Genomic DNA, 14,436 nt, shown 5'->3' with positions numbered 1-14,436 from the left:
TTGACTGTGGACTATCGTGCCCTGAATGAAGTGACTCCACCGCTGAGCGCTGCCGTGCCAGACATGTTGGAGCTCCAGTACGAGCTGGAGTCCAAAGCAGCAAAGTGGTACGCCACTATTGACATTGCCAATGCATTCTTCTCCATTCCTCTGGCAGCAGAGTGCAGGCCTCAGTTTGCCTTCACCTGGAGGGGCGTGCAGTACACCTGGAACCGACTGCCCCAGGGGTGGAAGCACAGTCCCACCATCTGTCATGGACTGATCCAGACTGCACTAGAAAAGAGTGAGGCTCCAGAACATCTGCAGTACATTGATGACATCATTGTGTGGGGGAACACCGCAACCGAAGTGTTTGAGAAAGGAGAGAGAATAATTCAAATTCTCCTGCAAGCTGGTTTTGCCATCAAGAAGAGCAAGGTCAAGGGACCTGCCCGAGAGATCCAGTTCCTGGGAGTAAAGTGGCAAGATGGACGACGTCAGATTCCCACTGAGGTCATCAATAAGATCACAGCAATGTCTCCGCCGACCAACAAGAAGGAAACACAAGCTTTCCTAGGTGCTATAGGTTTCTGGAGGATGCACATTCCCGAGTACAGCCAGATCGTGAGTCCTCTCTACCTGGTTACCCGCAAGAAGAATGATTTCCACTGGGGCCCTGAACAGCAGCAAGCCTTCGCCCAGATCAAACAGGAAATCGCTCACGCCGTAGCCCTTGGCCCAGTCAGGACAGGACCAGAGGTGAAGAACGTGCTCTACTCTGCAGCCGGGAACAATGGTCTGTCCTGGAGCCTCTGGCAGAAGGTGCCTGGTGAGACTCGGGGCCGACCACTGGGATTCTGGAGCCGAAGCTACAGAGGATCTGAAGCCAACTACACTCCCACCGAGAAGGAAATCCTAGCAGCTTATGAAGGAGTCCAGGCTGCCTCAGAAGTAATCGGCACTGAGGCACAACTCCTCCTGGCACCCCGACTACCGGTGCTGGGGTGGATGTTCAAAGGAAAGGTTCCCTCCACGCATCACGCCACCGACGCTACTTGGAGCAAATGGATTGCCCTCATCACGCAGCGCGCCCGAATTGGAAACCCAAGTCGCCCTGGGATCTTGGAAATAATTACAAACTGGCCAGAAGGTGAGACTTTTGGGTTATCTTCTGAAGAAGAAGAGGAGCAGGTGACACGTGCCGAAGAAGCCCCACCATATAACGAGCTACCAGAGAGTGAAAGACAATACGCCCTCTTCACTGATGGTTCCTGCCGAATTGTAGGCGCTAGCCGGAAATGGAAAGCCGCTCTATGGAGCCCCACACGACAAGTTGCACAGGCCACTGAAGGAGAAGGTGGATCGAGCCAATTTGCTGAGCTCAAAGCTGTCCAATTAGCTCTGGACATAGCTGAAAGAGAGAAGTGGCCAAAGCTCTACCTCTACACCGATTCATGGATGGTAGCCAATGCTCTGTGGGGTTGGCTGGAAAGGTGGAAGGCGGCAAACTGGCAGCGCAGAGGAAAACCAATCTGGGCTGCTGAAGAGTGGAAAGACATTGCCACTCGGGTAGAGAAGCTATCCGTGAAGGTCCGTCATGTAGATGCTCACATCCCCAAAAGCCGGGCTAATGAAGAACATCGTAACAACAAACAGGTAGATCAGGCTGCGAAAATAGAGGTGTCCCAGATAGACTTGGATTGGCAACATAAAGGAGAACTGTTCCTAGCTCGATGGGCCCATGATGCCTCAGGTCATCAGGGCAGAGATGCCACCTATAAGTGGGCACGAGACCGAGGGGTGGATCTAACCATGGACAGTATCTCCCAGGTTATCCATGACTGTGAGACATGCGCTGCGATCAAGCAGGCCAAGCGGGTGAAGCCTCTGTGGTATGGCGGGCGATGGTCCAAATACAAGTATGGGGAGGCCTGGCAGATTGATTACATCACACTGCCTCAAACCCGCCAAGGCAAGCGCTATGTGCTCACAATGGTAGAAGCCACCATTGGGTGGCTGGAGACCTACCCTGTGCCTCATGCTACTGCCCAGAACACCATCCTGGGCCTGGAAAAGCAAGTCCTTTGGAGGCATGGCACCCCTGAGAGAATCGAGTCTGACAATGGGACTCATTTCAAGAACAGCCTTATAAACACCTGGGCTAGAGAACATGGCATTGAGTGGGTGTACCACATCCCTTACCATGCACCAGCAGCTGGGAAGGTTGAGCGGTGTAATGGACTGCTTAAAACCACCTTGAAGGCACTGGGCGGGGGGACTTTCAAAAACTGGGAGATGCATTTAGCAAGAGCCACCTGGTTAGTTAACACTCGAGGTTCCACCAGCCGAGCAGGCCCTGCCCAATCCGAACCCCTACAAACAACAGATGGAGATAAGGTTCCAGTGGTGCACATGAGAGGTATGCTTGGAAAAACTGTTTGGGTAAAGTCTGCCTTGAGCAAAGACAAACCCATCCATGGGGTTGTTTTTGCTCAGGGACCAGGTTGCACCTGGTGGGTGATGCAAAAGGATGGAGAGACCCGATGCTTACCTCAAGAGGACCTTGTTTTAGGGTGAACTACCCATGGCTCTGCACTTGTATCAATATCAGCATGTATATTTGTATATAATTTGGGTAATGCATAGATTTATATGGTTAAAAAAAAAAGTTAAGTTTCATGTAACATGTTAGTATGGGAAAAAATTCGGGGTGGATAATGTTGGGGTTTTAGTTTAGTCTTAGGTTTTCCTGTTAAAGGAATTTTCTCCCATATGCATGTTGCTAGGGGACAAATAGCTGTACTTAAGAAAGACAAAAAGGGGAGTGGGGCGGGCCTGGCTACTCTTTTGTCTACACCTGGGTGTGGGGACAGTTCGCTCTGAGCGTCCGGAGAGAGAAGCTGCAGAGAAAGGAGCTGCTGCTGCTTTCTTTTTGGCCGTTCTTTCTTCCTGCTGGAAGCAACGCCGGGACCCCAAAAGCCGCTTTTCCCTGCCCTGCTGGAGACCGAGCTGTGGCTGTCCTGCTCCGCTGCTGCTTCGAGCTTTCGCTACGCTGTAGCCCTGCTCACCCTGCCTGCCTGGGCCTCCGTGGTTTTTTCCCATCTGGATACATCTCGTCTGCCACCCGGGATTTGCGTTCGTCCCTGCCATTCCAGCCTGCTGTTCCTGAGAGCCCAGGATCAGCTGCCCAGCGGTTTGTGAAGCCTTTGTCCCATCCCTTCCCGGAATCCCAGGGCACCAGAGCCGCGGGTTTCCCGAGCTCGCTCCGGAGCGCCCCCTGCAGCCGCGGGGGAACCATCGCACCTGCCCTGCTCACCGGGAGCCGCCAGCGCCCCTGCCGGCTGCGAGCGGAACTGCACCCGAGGGGAAAGGGCCTGACAGCCGAGAAGGCTGGCACTGGGTTTGTGATTGCTGTTACTGCCAGAGTTGTTGTTGTTTTGTTTGACTGGTTATATACATATAGATATATAGTAAAGAACTGTTATTCCTATTTCCCACATCTTCGCCTAAAGGCTCTTGATTTCAAAATATAATAACTTGGAGGGAAAAGGGGTTATATCTGCCACTTCAAGGGGGGCCTCTGCCTTCCTTAGCAGACACCTGTCTTTCAAAACCGAGACAACAACCAACTACAGAAAAATGGGGATGTTCTTTGTTCACATAGATACTTGAGCCCTCAGTGCAAGTTGCATGCCCTTCTCTGCCTGGAGGAATTTACCTGTCTCCTAATTACCTAACCTTAGCCCAGGGGTACACATGCTCATTGAGCAGAAATAGGACCACCACACAGATTCTAACACAAGAGTCACTGGACAGTAGGAAAAGTAGGTGGAAAGACCCTTCAGCTAGCTTGAGGGAGCACTCCTGGACCCCTAACCCTTTTTCCTGAATTGCTCTGCATTTTACACAGATCCTAGACAAAATTAACAATTATGTGTGTATATAAACCATCCAGGACCAGAACTCAGTGCATTTCCTGATCTATGACAATTAATGGTATTTTTTGGGAAGTGGGAGATAAGAGTTGAAACCTATCCCAGATGCAACTGCATGAAATGCCTCATCAGACCTTTCATCAATTAGAGTCACTTGGAAAGCATCAGCCTTACCATGGTAGTGCGAGACTAATCACTTAGTTAACATTAAGAAAGCAAATAAAAAAGCCCATAGTATATATCTTGATATATCTTACCTCAGCTTTTAATCTTTCACTTCATTAGACTTGGAAGAAGAAGAATCCCAGGAAAAATAAACTTCTACAAGGATGAAGATTTTTCTTAACAGGGAGTTTGAAAGATTGTGATTATGTCACTTGCTGGAAAGTGATACAACTAAAGCAGCACACAAATACTGAATATGTTTATTCACTGTAAGTTATTGTAAGAGGACATTTTATATTTCTTTCACAGTGGAAACAAAGCCAGATGAGCTAAATCTCAAAAAAGCACTGTAAATAAAAACCCTTCTCACAACATGTCTGCAGAATTCACAACTGCAAAGCTGAGGCAGAATGTGGATCTGTGAATCTATAAAATAATTCTTCATTCATGTAAAAATACATGTAAGTGGACTTTTTATTTCCAGGGCTGTTAGAAACAGAAGTACACCAGCAAGAACAAAAATGTATAGAAGTTTTCAGAATCTTTTTTAGGAAAAAAACCCCAAACCAGAAGCAAACAAGAAAACATAGGCAGTCCACACTATATGACATGTTTTTCCTCACATGTGTTCTGCCACTGACATATGGAAAAGAATAAAAGGACCATTTTAACCAGCACATTTTCAGTTTTATTTTAAAATCCTTAAATAAGTGTTAGGTGAATTTCAACTTACATTTTTGCTTTAAATAAAAATAATTACAAGCTTTTGTTCTGTAATTTTGGGTAAACAGAAAACTGGCAAGCAAACAAACTTTAGTGAAAAAAACCCAACAGCTCTGTACAAGATTCCATTTTGGAATTTTTATTTTAGACACAATTAAGGGTTTCTTTTCAGATTAAAACGATTTCATAGAGTAATTTTCATGCAACAGAGTGAACTTTTTTCCTATGCTGTCTGACAGCATAGGAGACAAATGTTCATATGGAACAAGTTGTTAAATAGTTAACCATGAATGCAAATACACTGTGAACTTTAAAGAAACTATTTCAACAACAACAGTTAGGGTTTATGGGACATCAGCAAGGTGTGTAAACCAAAGTGTTTTGGAAATGTTTTAGTTACAGCAAGAGTAACACCACAGTATTTCCATTTTTGCTGAGAACACATGGAGCATCTATCAGTTCTAGAAGTGATTCTGGAAATGACACCATCAACTGCACCAACCTTAGTAAGTAATTACCAGATACATTTTAAGAGATTCTCAATGACTTTTAAGGTTTTGAAATTTTAACAGGAATATAAGTAGCGTAAAAAGTCAGAAAATTCCTTATTATTCCTCTGTCTTGTTACAGAAGAACATTTTATGATACCTATCTCTTGCATCTGTATCTTTCAAAACCTCATTGAATAAATATGCTTTACAGGTTTATGCATAAAATCTGTTTCAAAGAAAAAAAATCCAAAAACTAAGAGCTGAATTATTTTAAGTTGGCTTCCCCAGCCACTGAAATAGTGTAACTGTGTCTGACTTGCACAAAATTATATAATTTATTTCAATATTCTTACAAGCTTCTAGTCATTCAATCAATTTATTTTCCACATCAATTTATCTTAAGAAACCGTATATACATAAGAAATTATTGTAGATATCTTACACAACTTATCAAGTATTCAGACAGATGTGTGTACTGGTATTCACTGTGCCTGTGACATTACTTTCCTCCTATTTCATCAACAATGAAAGTCATCACCATCAAAAATTGACTTACAAATACAGTTGTTCAAAAGGTAGAAGACAAAAATAGAAAGTAAAAAACATTTTTTGTTATGGTACTCAGAATTACTGAAAATGCCTTTGGTTTTTTCCATAAATATTCAAACGGCATATGAAACGAAAATCTCAAAAATTTGGATGTACAAATCAGTAACTCCTGAGTTATACTGTAGAAGCATTTTGGGCAATCAGTTGTAACACAGATGTATAGAAGGAACTTGCTTGAATACTCAAGTTAAAAAACCACCATATTACAGCACATGCTATTCTTCTAACACATGCTTTATGTTATGTTTTTAATAGTAAATTCCACCTAAATGCAATAGGCTCATGCTGGTATTTCATGAAGCTGTATTACAAAAGGAATTAACACTGAATAGCTACAAAAACGTTTCCTATTTTTAAGTAAACTGTAGCAAACCCATCAGCAGAGCACAGCGCCTCATTGGAATATGTCCTCACAACTTTTTAGTGTCATGGGAGACTGTAACACTGGCATTACAGCAACATTGTTTTTTCTTTTTTTCATACAATCAATCAAAATCTTACAAAAATATAGCCAACCAACATAAAATTATGCTGCATGTTCAATTCTGCCTAGAGATAGCACTTCACAGTTACAGCTATGGAAGTCAAGTATTTGGAAGTTACGGCTGTGCATTCCTTACACAGCCATGTAGTCACACCATATAAACTTCTCTTTGTGAGGGGCAAAAGATGAAAAGTGCACTTTTAATCAACTGGAGAATAGAACTATTTTTTTCAGCATGACATCATGTCTTACATTAGCATTCACACGCTACGCTAAGAATTCCATGTATTTTACTACTCTTCATAATTCAGTAACACTGAGCAAATGCTGCTGCATCTCCTAATTGATTTTGTACTTTGTAGGATTGTATTTATCATAACTTCATACTACTAATTTTCACTGATCTGCATTGTGAGCTCCCAGAAGTAACAGCCTGAAAGCAACCTGGGCACAGGGACACATAAACAACCAGTAAAAAACAAAACCAAGTTTGTCAGCATGTGTAAGGACTGTGTAAGACGCAAATCTATGCATCAAGGGTGGCCTAAGCAGTGACTTTCTCTTCTTGTCCATTACACACCTTTAAACCTCTCCAGCAAATTAAGTCTGCACCTTACAGACAATCTGAGCACAGGCAAAGCAGATTTCGTCCCAAATTCGTTTTGTCTCTCTGAGCAAGGTGTGGTCTCATTCCACATATTTCATAATTTCCATCTCTCGTTCTTGACCCAAAGTTGTTGCTTCAAAATGCATTTGAAACAAGATAACAGCATTTTCAAAGATGAGACACTGAGGCTCCAGTGCACAGAGTCCTCGTGTCGTTTACATAATTGATCAAAGCACTAAAGCCAGAGTGCTGCTGAGCTCTCTCCAGTCAGAGAAACCTTCAGCAGCCTGACTTCAGCTTTCTTGACTGGATTTCTAATTTCTGCAGTTCAATCAAGTGCCTAAGGATGAGGATGAATTCACTCTGTAGGAGTACTAAGCCAAAGATACACAGGAGATGAGTAAATAGAGTAAACCCAGGTCTCAAAATTAGAACTCTACCTACAATTGCCTCATTGCCTCATGAAATTCCTTGCATCTTTGTTTTTGAATACTTGACCTTGAAACCTTAAAATACTCTTTCAGATTTAAGAAGAAAATAAACACAAATAATCAAAGTCATCAGCATTTGGAACATACTTATCCACTGTATAAATCTTTATCGTATGAACATAACGAGCAGCAGCTTTGGAGACCAGGGTAGAAGAGTAGAAATAGGCACCTAACTCCAGTTAACAGGAACCTGTATGGCATATGCTTCTCTAGCCCGTACTTCTCAGTGCAACTGGGGATTCTATTCCCTCCCTGAAAATTAAGGCATCCCTCTTAAAAACAACCAACCAGCCAAAAACCCACAAACAAATACATTTGACAAATAAAGAGAATCATCACAACAGAAGGAAGTAGCAGTGCTTGAACCTCATACATACACTGCTGACAGGCCACCTGCAAATCAAGTCTGCATTAAATCTAAAATCCAGTTAATGTAACTGCTTAGTTTCATTAATTTGTTTGTTTGGGGAGGTTTCTCTGTGTGCTTCTTCTTGGTAGAGCTTTGTAAATAAACAGTATCTTCAATACTCTTAAAATGAGATTGTCCTTTCTCCCATTAATCTCCCTACCAGGTGGGACAACTTCTCTCCCACAGGCAAACTGGCTAGCAACATTCACTTGTGCTTTAAAATTGAAATTCAATTTTCAATTCTACATGAATATTTACAAGCTGTCACCCAATAACTTATCACTTAATATAAAGCAAACTATACTCAAAACATCAAAAGAATCTGTCTGGAATTAATTTCTGAATTGTCTAAAGTACTAACTTTCATGCAATGCATGAAATGACATGGAGTATAAATTATTCTGAAATAAGTAAATTCATGCTAATGTGGCATTAGGGAAATTGTTTCTGAAGCAAATTTTTCACTTGTTAAACTTTCACTCATTAAACTCATACCCACTGATGAGGAAAAAATATTATGGAAAACTAAATAATCATCTTAAAGGTCTCCTGAACTTGGACATTAGGAAAACAAAATGTATTGAAATGCAGATTGATTTACATGTACAAAGACAGTTTATAAATTTTTGCACATTAAAGTCTTTTGTGGGACAAAAACAACAAATCACTTTGGAGGAAAAAGTGCAAACAGAAAAGCATCTTTACTGAAGCCAAGCATGGAACTCAGAAAGTTCCAAAATTAAACTCAGACTAAATCTCTCTTTCAGAATATTAGGAATCGTTTAACTAAAGGCCAGCATCAAACTGAACTACCCCGTATTTTCCACTTACCATCCACTCAGGTTCAGAAGCCTGAACTTGCTCACCTTGTCCAGGTTTTAGGCCAACCTGAGTGTCAGATTTCAGTGTTCTCAAACTACAGAGAGGTGCAGGATGAAACTTATTCAAGGCTTGATGAAATGGGACACTGTGTTCCCATTTTCTATCTCCTGTCAATTTTCTATAGTTTAGATCACCTTTGAAAAGAAGCAAGTTTGACTTCTGTAGCTCAGCATACAAGTCAGGAGCAACTTCACTCATACTGGAAAAGTCATGTGGTAAAGTCCAAAACATGTGGTCACAGAAAACCCAAACTCCCTTTTTCAAATTGCCCTCCCAGTTTATCCCACATCTAGACATCCACATATGATTAGCTGACCCCAGTTGTTTAATAGTCCAGTTAAAATCATGCTTTGTGGTATCTGATACGTACCATGGAATACTTTTTCCATGAAAATAGACTTCATCGGCTAGCTTTGATGATAGCAAGAAATCAGCCAACACAAGATCACTTACAAGTTCAAATCCAGCATTATCCAGGATTATGTCAACTCTAACATTACTTCTTTCTGTTCTATTTTTTTTGGCATTTACAAGTAGTGACCAAACTTTTTCCATATCATTCACTAAGATGTAAGGTACCATGTTTTCCAGGGATTGCAAGGGACTAGATTTCTGAGAGCTGTCTTGACCAGCTGAAAAAGAAAGGTCACACTTATTGCCCCACAATGACACCTAGAAGGAAGAAAAAAAAAACAACATTTGCTAAGTCTCACTGTAGTTAGATTCTAAACTTTACGTACACTATAAAGATTTTGTTTCCTTGGTTTTGGTTTAGGTAATAAAGGTTCTAACTCCACATATTCTTCCCAGCTTTAATAAAACTCAACTTCTTGCACAGATATCTGAACATAGACAAGATTTTGTGGAAGAAACCAAACAAAGCTCTGGATTTACACAGGCATCAGAAGTGACAAAGATGGAAGATTTAGATCATCATAAACACACTGATCACAAAGCTCAAACCAGAAATATTCTCCATACTGCAATTCCAAAAAATATCAGTGGTAACACAGAAAAAGGAATAATAAAAGCAGCTTTGTTTTTTTATTACATGCGGCCAAATAAGTATTTTAAGTATATATATTTTAAATACTCACTAATGAGCCCTTTGTAAAGATTCATCAATACTTGGTGTGCACTGTTGCCAACTAACAGACTTATTTGTAATCCCATGATACTTTGGTGTTTCTACCCAAAGGCACTATATTCCAAGAATAATGCTGTTATAAAGCTTTTAAACCACTTCTGATTCAGACTGACTTCTAATTTTTTCTCCAAAGAAGTCTCAAAAACATTTAAAGTGCCAACTAAAATTAACTGTTTTAAGAAATTATAGGTAAACATCAAAAACGTAATCTGGAACTTGACTTAAAGTGTTTGAGAGATACTGGTTTTGAAGGAAGAATTGATGTGTTTTCATATACATAATGAAGACCAGCAGTTAATAAAAAAGTGTCACATTTATACAAGTACACAAAATATAAATATTTCCAGAATAGCAGCAATACAGTATGGCTATCAGGACTTCATCACACTTCTACAAACAAAAGATCCATATTTTTATTTCCATATGAAGTTCAGATTCTTTATAACTTCAAATTCTTGTTTGTTTCATAGGAGAAATATTTTAAATTATTGTGTTAAGCACTACCAGTTTACCTGCAATAGCTTAAAAAGTTCCTCCTTAAGTTGCTTTTCATCTAGATCCTTGATGTTCTTAAGAAGTTCCTGAAAGTAAGTGCATAAGGCAATAACAGCTTCTTGGGATTCAAAGAAATTTTGAGCCTTTCCTTCCTTAAATACGTCAAAGTTGTCAATAGGTGGGCTAAAAAGAGAAGAACAAATATGTTGACACACTTTCCACATTTTTCATGACAGCACATGCAAATGAAGCTCAAAGGTGAGCTTTTTTAGACTGTATTATAGGCCCTAGTTAGATTTTCCACTTCTCATTCATCATACTATATTTTCACACCTCTCCGTAGCCCGATGTTGTATCTTGCTAAAACAGACACTACGCAAGGCACCTTTATATAACAATATATTCTGAAAGTGAACAAGTATTCAATCACAGCAATTCTGGGAACTGTCCATACGGTGAGCACTTTGAACTCCAATCTTCAGACAAGAGAATTAAAACTGTAACATACAAGTGAACTCAAGTCAAGAAACGCTGGCCTGATTTTAAACGTGCTTGCGTGTGCTGGAGTGTACTTCCCATACCAAATTCTCTTAAAGCGACAGGAAGTTATTCCTATCAAAGTTTTTACTAGGATTTTGGAAAATTACCATGACAAATGAGAATGTTGTAATATATTAAAATTATAGACCAATCTATTATGAGACATATTTGCACGAAGACCTTTCAACAAACAATTGAACTTGAATCCAAGTATATCCTTAAGAGCAACTAAATAATGGAGATCAAGAAACTTAAAGCGTACTACTGAAAAGTATCTGCTCAGCTTTTAAAGTGCAACCCAGTGGAGCAACTTCATATTTGAAGCTTTTGGTACAAGAGTTCAAATTACACAACATACCAGTAGAAACTGAGTCCCATTACTGTATTTGCATCTCCGCAACACTACGGGTAAATCCAGCACTCATGGAGCTTTCAAATTTTTTTGGCAGCATTGGGATCTTAAATTGTTCATTCCTACCCCATGACGTTGTACTGGCACATCTCCATGGTACCAGCACAACAAGCTTTTCCTGGCCAGTTATTTTTAACCAGTGTCAGCTCCCAAAGTTCAACGCAACACATGGTCTACAAGCACTGCTGTAACTAAGAAGCTGGTGTAGAATGAACAACAGCGGCTGCTTAAGATGAGTCTGCTGCTCCAAGAAACAGTTCTCTAATGGTAACTTCAGATTTCAAGCCGCAAAACACGTTAGAATTACCAACAGATTTGTGGCTCTCATATACTGTGTTTAAGGCTTAAGAGAAAATTCTACACCAACAAACCTTTTAGAAATGCTACATGATTTTCATTCACATTAGTCTGCAAGGTCAAGCTATACAGTCAAGCTTAAAAGTTTCCATGCAGACCAACTCACCAAAACTGAAGCATAAAAAAAATGAATAAGCTTCAAATTCTGCTGAATTGAAGAAGTAAAGGTATTAATTTTAAATCTGAGGTGCAAGATGAGGAAAAAGGAGTATGGTAAAAGCTAAAAATTTTCCTTTATCTTACGCCTCAGCTGTCTTGCTTTTTCCCAAAACAAAAATGGGTAAGAGCAGTGTTTTCCAAATTAACACACCAATCCAGTAAATACGTACTTCTGTGCTAATGCTGCATGGATTCTTCGATACATGTAACACTCTACATACAGCCAAGGGGACTGAAACCAACTTGGTTCTCCACTTCCATTTGGTAAATTTCGTTGGTAGTCCAGGTATTGGTTCCACAGCGCAGCATCAGGCAGCTCATCTTCCAAAGGGGTCACTGGCTTGTCTGTTTGCAGCTCATTCCGCAGCTTGGAGAGGAAAGATATAGCTCTCTTCTCCGCTTCAACACCCTTCTGAAAAAAGTGGAGAACAAAAGTTCCTATTCTGTACATTTATTCCTGTAGACACAGATCAGCCGTTCATGGAACGTGCAATATTTTAATTGCCAAGTGAGAGCTCCCGACAAATCAGAGCTCGATTCAACAAAATATATTTTGGTGAATAAAGCTCATTTCAGATCCAACATCCTAAAATGAATTTCATATGGAATTTCTTTTTAGATTGGACTTTTTGCTTATTAGAGGTGATGAGTGTGTTGAAACACAGTCATGTTAAGAAGGTGTTACTGTCTATCAAACACTGCATCAACACAAAAACCCAAGTAAGTGATGAAATTGCAGAAGTGACAGATCAGAAAAAGGTTAGACAGAAAGGTGTGTTACAGAACTAATCAAAAATAGCTACTAGAAAGAAATGATCTTTAAAAAATCAGACAAAAGGATTGAAACAAATAATGACTGTATAAGACACCAGTAAAAACAAGGCAGAGAAGGGGTCTCAAGGACTAGGTGTGTGGGGGGGGGATAAACATCAGGGAAAATAGGGACCTTACTCTTACCTCACCATGTTCTTCAAAAAATTCATTTTTATGTCGATGCAGAGTATCAATAACTCTTGTGAGGATCTGGGGCAGTCTGTCTTTAATTGTAAAATATGCAAAGGATCTAAAACAGAAAGGATCAGTATTGTATTATTGTCAGCAAATGATGAAATAGCTTCAATTTCTAAAAACAAATGCATGATCTTTGTGCTAGTTTGGGCTGAGGTAGAGTTAATTTTCTTCACAGTAGCTGGTATGGGGCTGTGTTCTAGATTTGTGCTGGAGACAGTGTTGATAACACAGGGATGTTTTCCTTACTGCTGAGCAGGGCCTGCACAGAGTCAAGGCCTTTCATGCCTCACCCCACCCCACCCCACCAGCGAGGAGGCCCTTGCACGGGATACCAGAAGGGGACACAGCCAGGACAGCTGACCCTAACTCACCCAAAGGCTATTCCAGACTATATGGTGTCATGCTCAGCAGTGGAAACCAGGAGGAAAAGCTGGCCAGGGAGCCTCTGCCCAGGCATCAGTCAGCTCGTGGTGAGCAATTGTTTTCATTTGCCTTACTTGTTCTTCTTGGGTTCTATTTCACTTTGCTCTTTTCATCACAATTTATTCTCATTCCAATTATTAAACTGCTCTTATCTCAGCCCACAAATTTTCTCATTTTTACCCTTCCCATTCACTTCTCCCCACCCCGCTGAGCTGTGTGGTGCCTTGTTGCCAGCTAGCCTTATAACACAACAGTATTAAAAGTAGCTTTACGTGCCTTTAAAGCAGTGGACAGCAATAAAAAAGAAAACCAAAACAAACCAAAAAAACCTTCAAACTGGTCAGGTTTTTTGCCTACTTTTGCAAAAAGTGATAAACAGCAGTCTATTCAAGAAAGAAAGATTGGCCCTACCAAAACAGCGAGAAATTGCAGTTAATTCTAGGCTAAAACGCGACCTCTATTGCTCAGATACCCAGATGCAAAATCAGGGAAACGTAAAATTAAAAGTGCAGATATCTGCTCAAAGTTTACCACGTATCTCATATCAACAAGAAACGCGCTCTCCATTATACACTTGATTTACATTTTCTCTAAAGGCTGTTTATGTACGAGGACAACAACTAGAACGCGGCAAGGCCCGCAAAGAGCGCAAAGCGGGCCTGCAGGATGATTTTTATTGTGACATTTCTACCCGGTGCGTCGGAACCCCGGAGCCGAGCAGCTGCACGGGGGCACGGGACGGGCGCCGATACCGCTCCACGGCCCGCTCCGACCGGAGACTGCGGCGGCGGCAGTGCCGCGCCCGCAGCGCCGCCTACGGGCCCCGGGTGCCACCGACGCTGCTGTCCCCGCCCGCCCCCCCGGGCCAAGAGCCGCCCCACGGCCCCGCCCAGCGCCCGAAAACCTTCGCTCCCCGGTGGCGGGGCGCCGGACGGCCCCTCAGCTCACTCCCGCCCCCCGCCTCGGTGCCGGTGACGAGCGCGCCCGGCCGTGACGGACCCCTTAAACCTGCCCGACAGGGACACCGGGAGCGCCGGTACCGCCGCCATCTTGCTCCGCCCCCCCGCGGGCCGGCGCCCCGCCCTCCCCCTGCCCTCTCCCGGAAGCGGGCCCAAGC

The 14,436-nt window shown here is 41.9% G+C and overlaps 1 protein-coding gene across 1 annotated transcript in view; it reads right to left on the bottom strand.

The window, feature by feature from the left end:
• Positions 1 to 14,410, bottom strand: part of LOC125323137 (coiled-coil domain-containing protein 170-like) — a 59,806-nt gene extending 45,396 nt beyond the window's left edge. Inside the window, exons 1-5 of the mRNA XM_048297800.1 lie at positions 14,319 to 14,410; positions 12,843 to 12,948; positions 12,056 to 12,297; positions 10,435 to 10,600; positions 8,725 to 9,447 (exon numbers count right to left, since the gene is read on the bottom strand). Coding sequence (XP_048153757.1) covers positions 8,725 to 9,447; positions 10,435 to 10,600; positions 12,056 to 12,297; positions 12,843 to 12,948; positions 14,319 to 14,368 — 1,287 coding nt within the window. The 5' untranslated portion in view covers positions 14,369 to 14,410. The remainder of the gene's footprint in view (positions 1 to 8,724; positions 9,448 to 10,434; positions 10,601 to 12,055; positions 12,298 to 12,842; positions 12,949 to 14,318) is intronic.
• Between the last annotated feature and the right edge of the window lie 26 nt (positions 14,411 to 14,436).

This window comes from Corvus hawaiiensis, chromosome 3 (genome assembly GCF_020740725.1).
Source record: "Corvus hawaiiensis isolate bCorHaw1 chromosome 3, bCorHaw1.pri.cur, whole genome shotgun sequence".
In the NCBI taxonomy this organism is placed as follows: Eukaryota; Metazoa; Chordata; class Aves; order Passeriformes; family Corvidae; genus Corvus; species Corvus hawaiiensis.
Note: the sequence above shows the minus strand (reverse complement) of the source record. Positions and strands in the feature narration are given on the sequence as shown.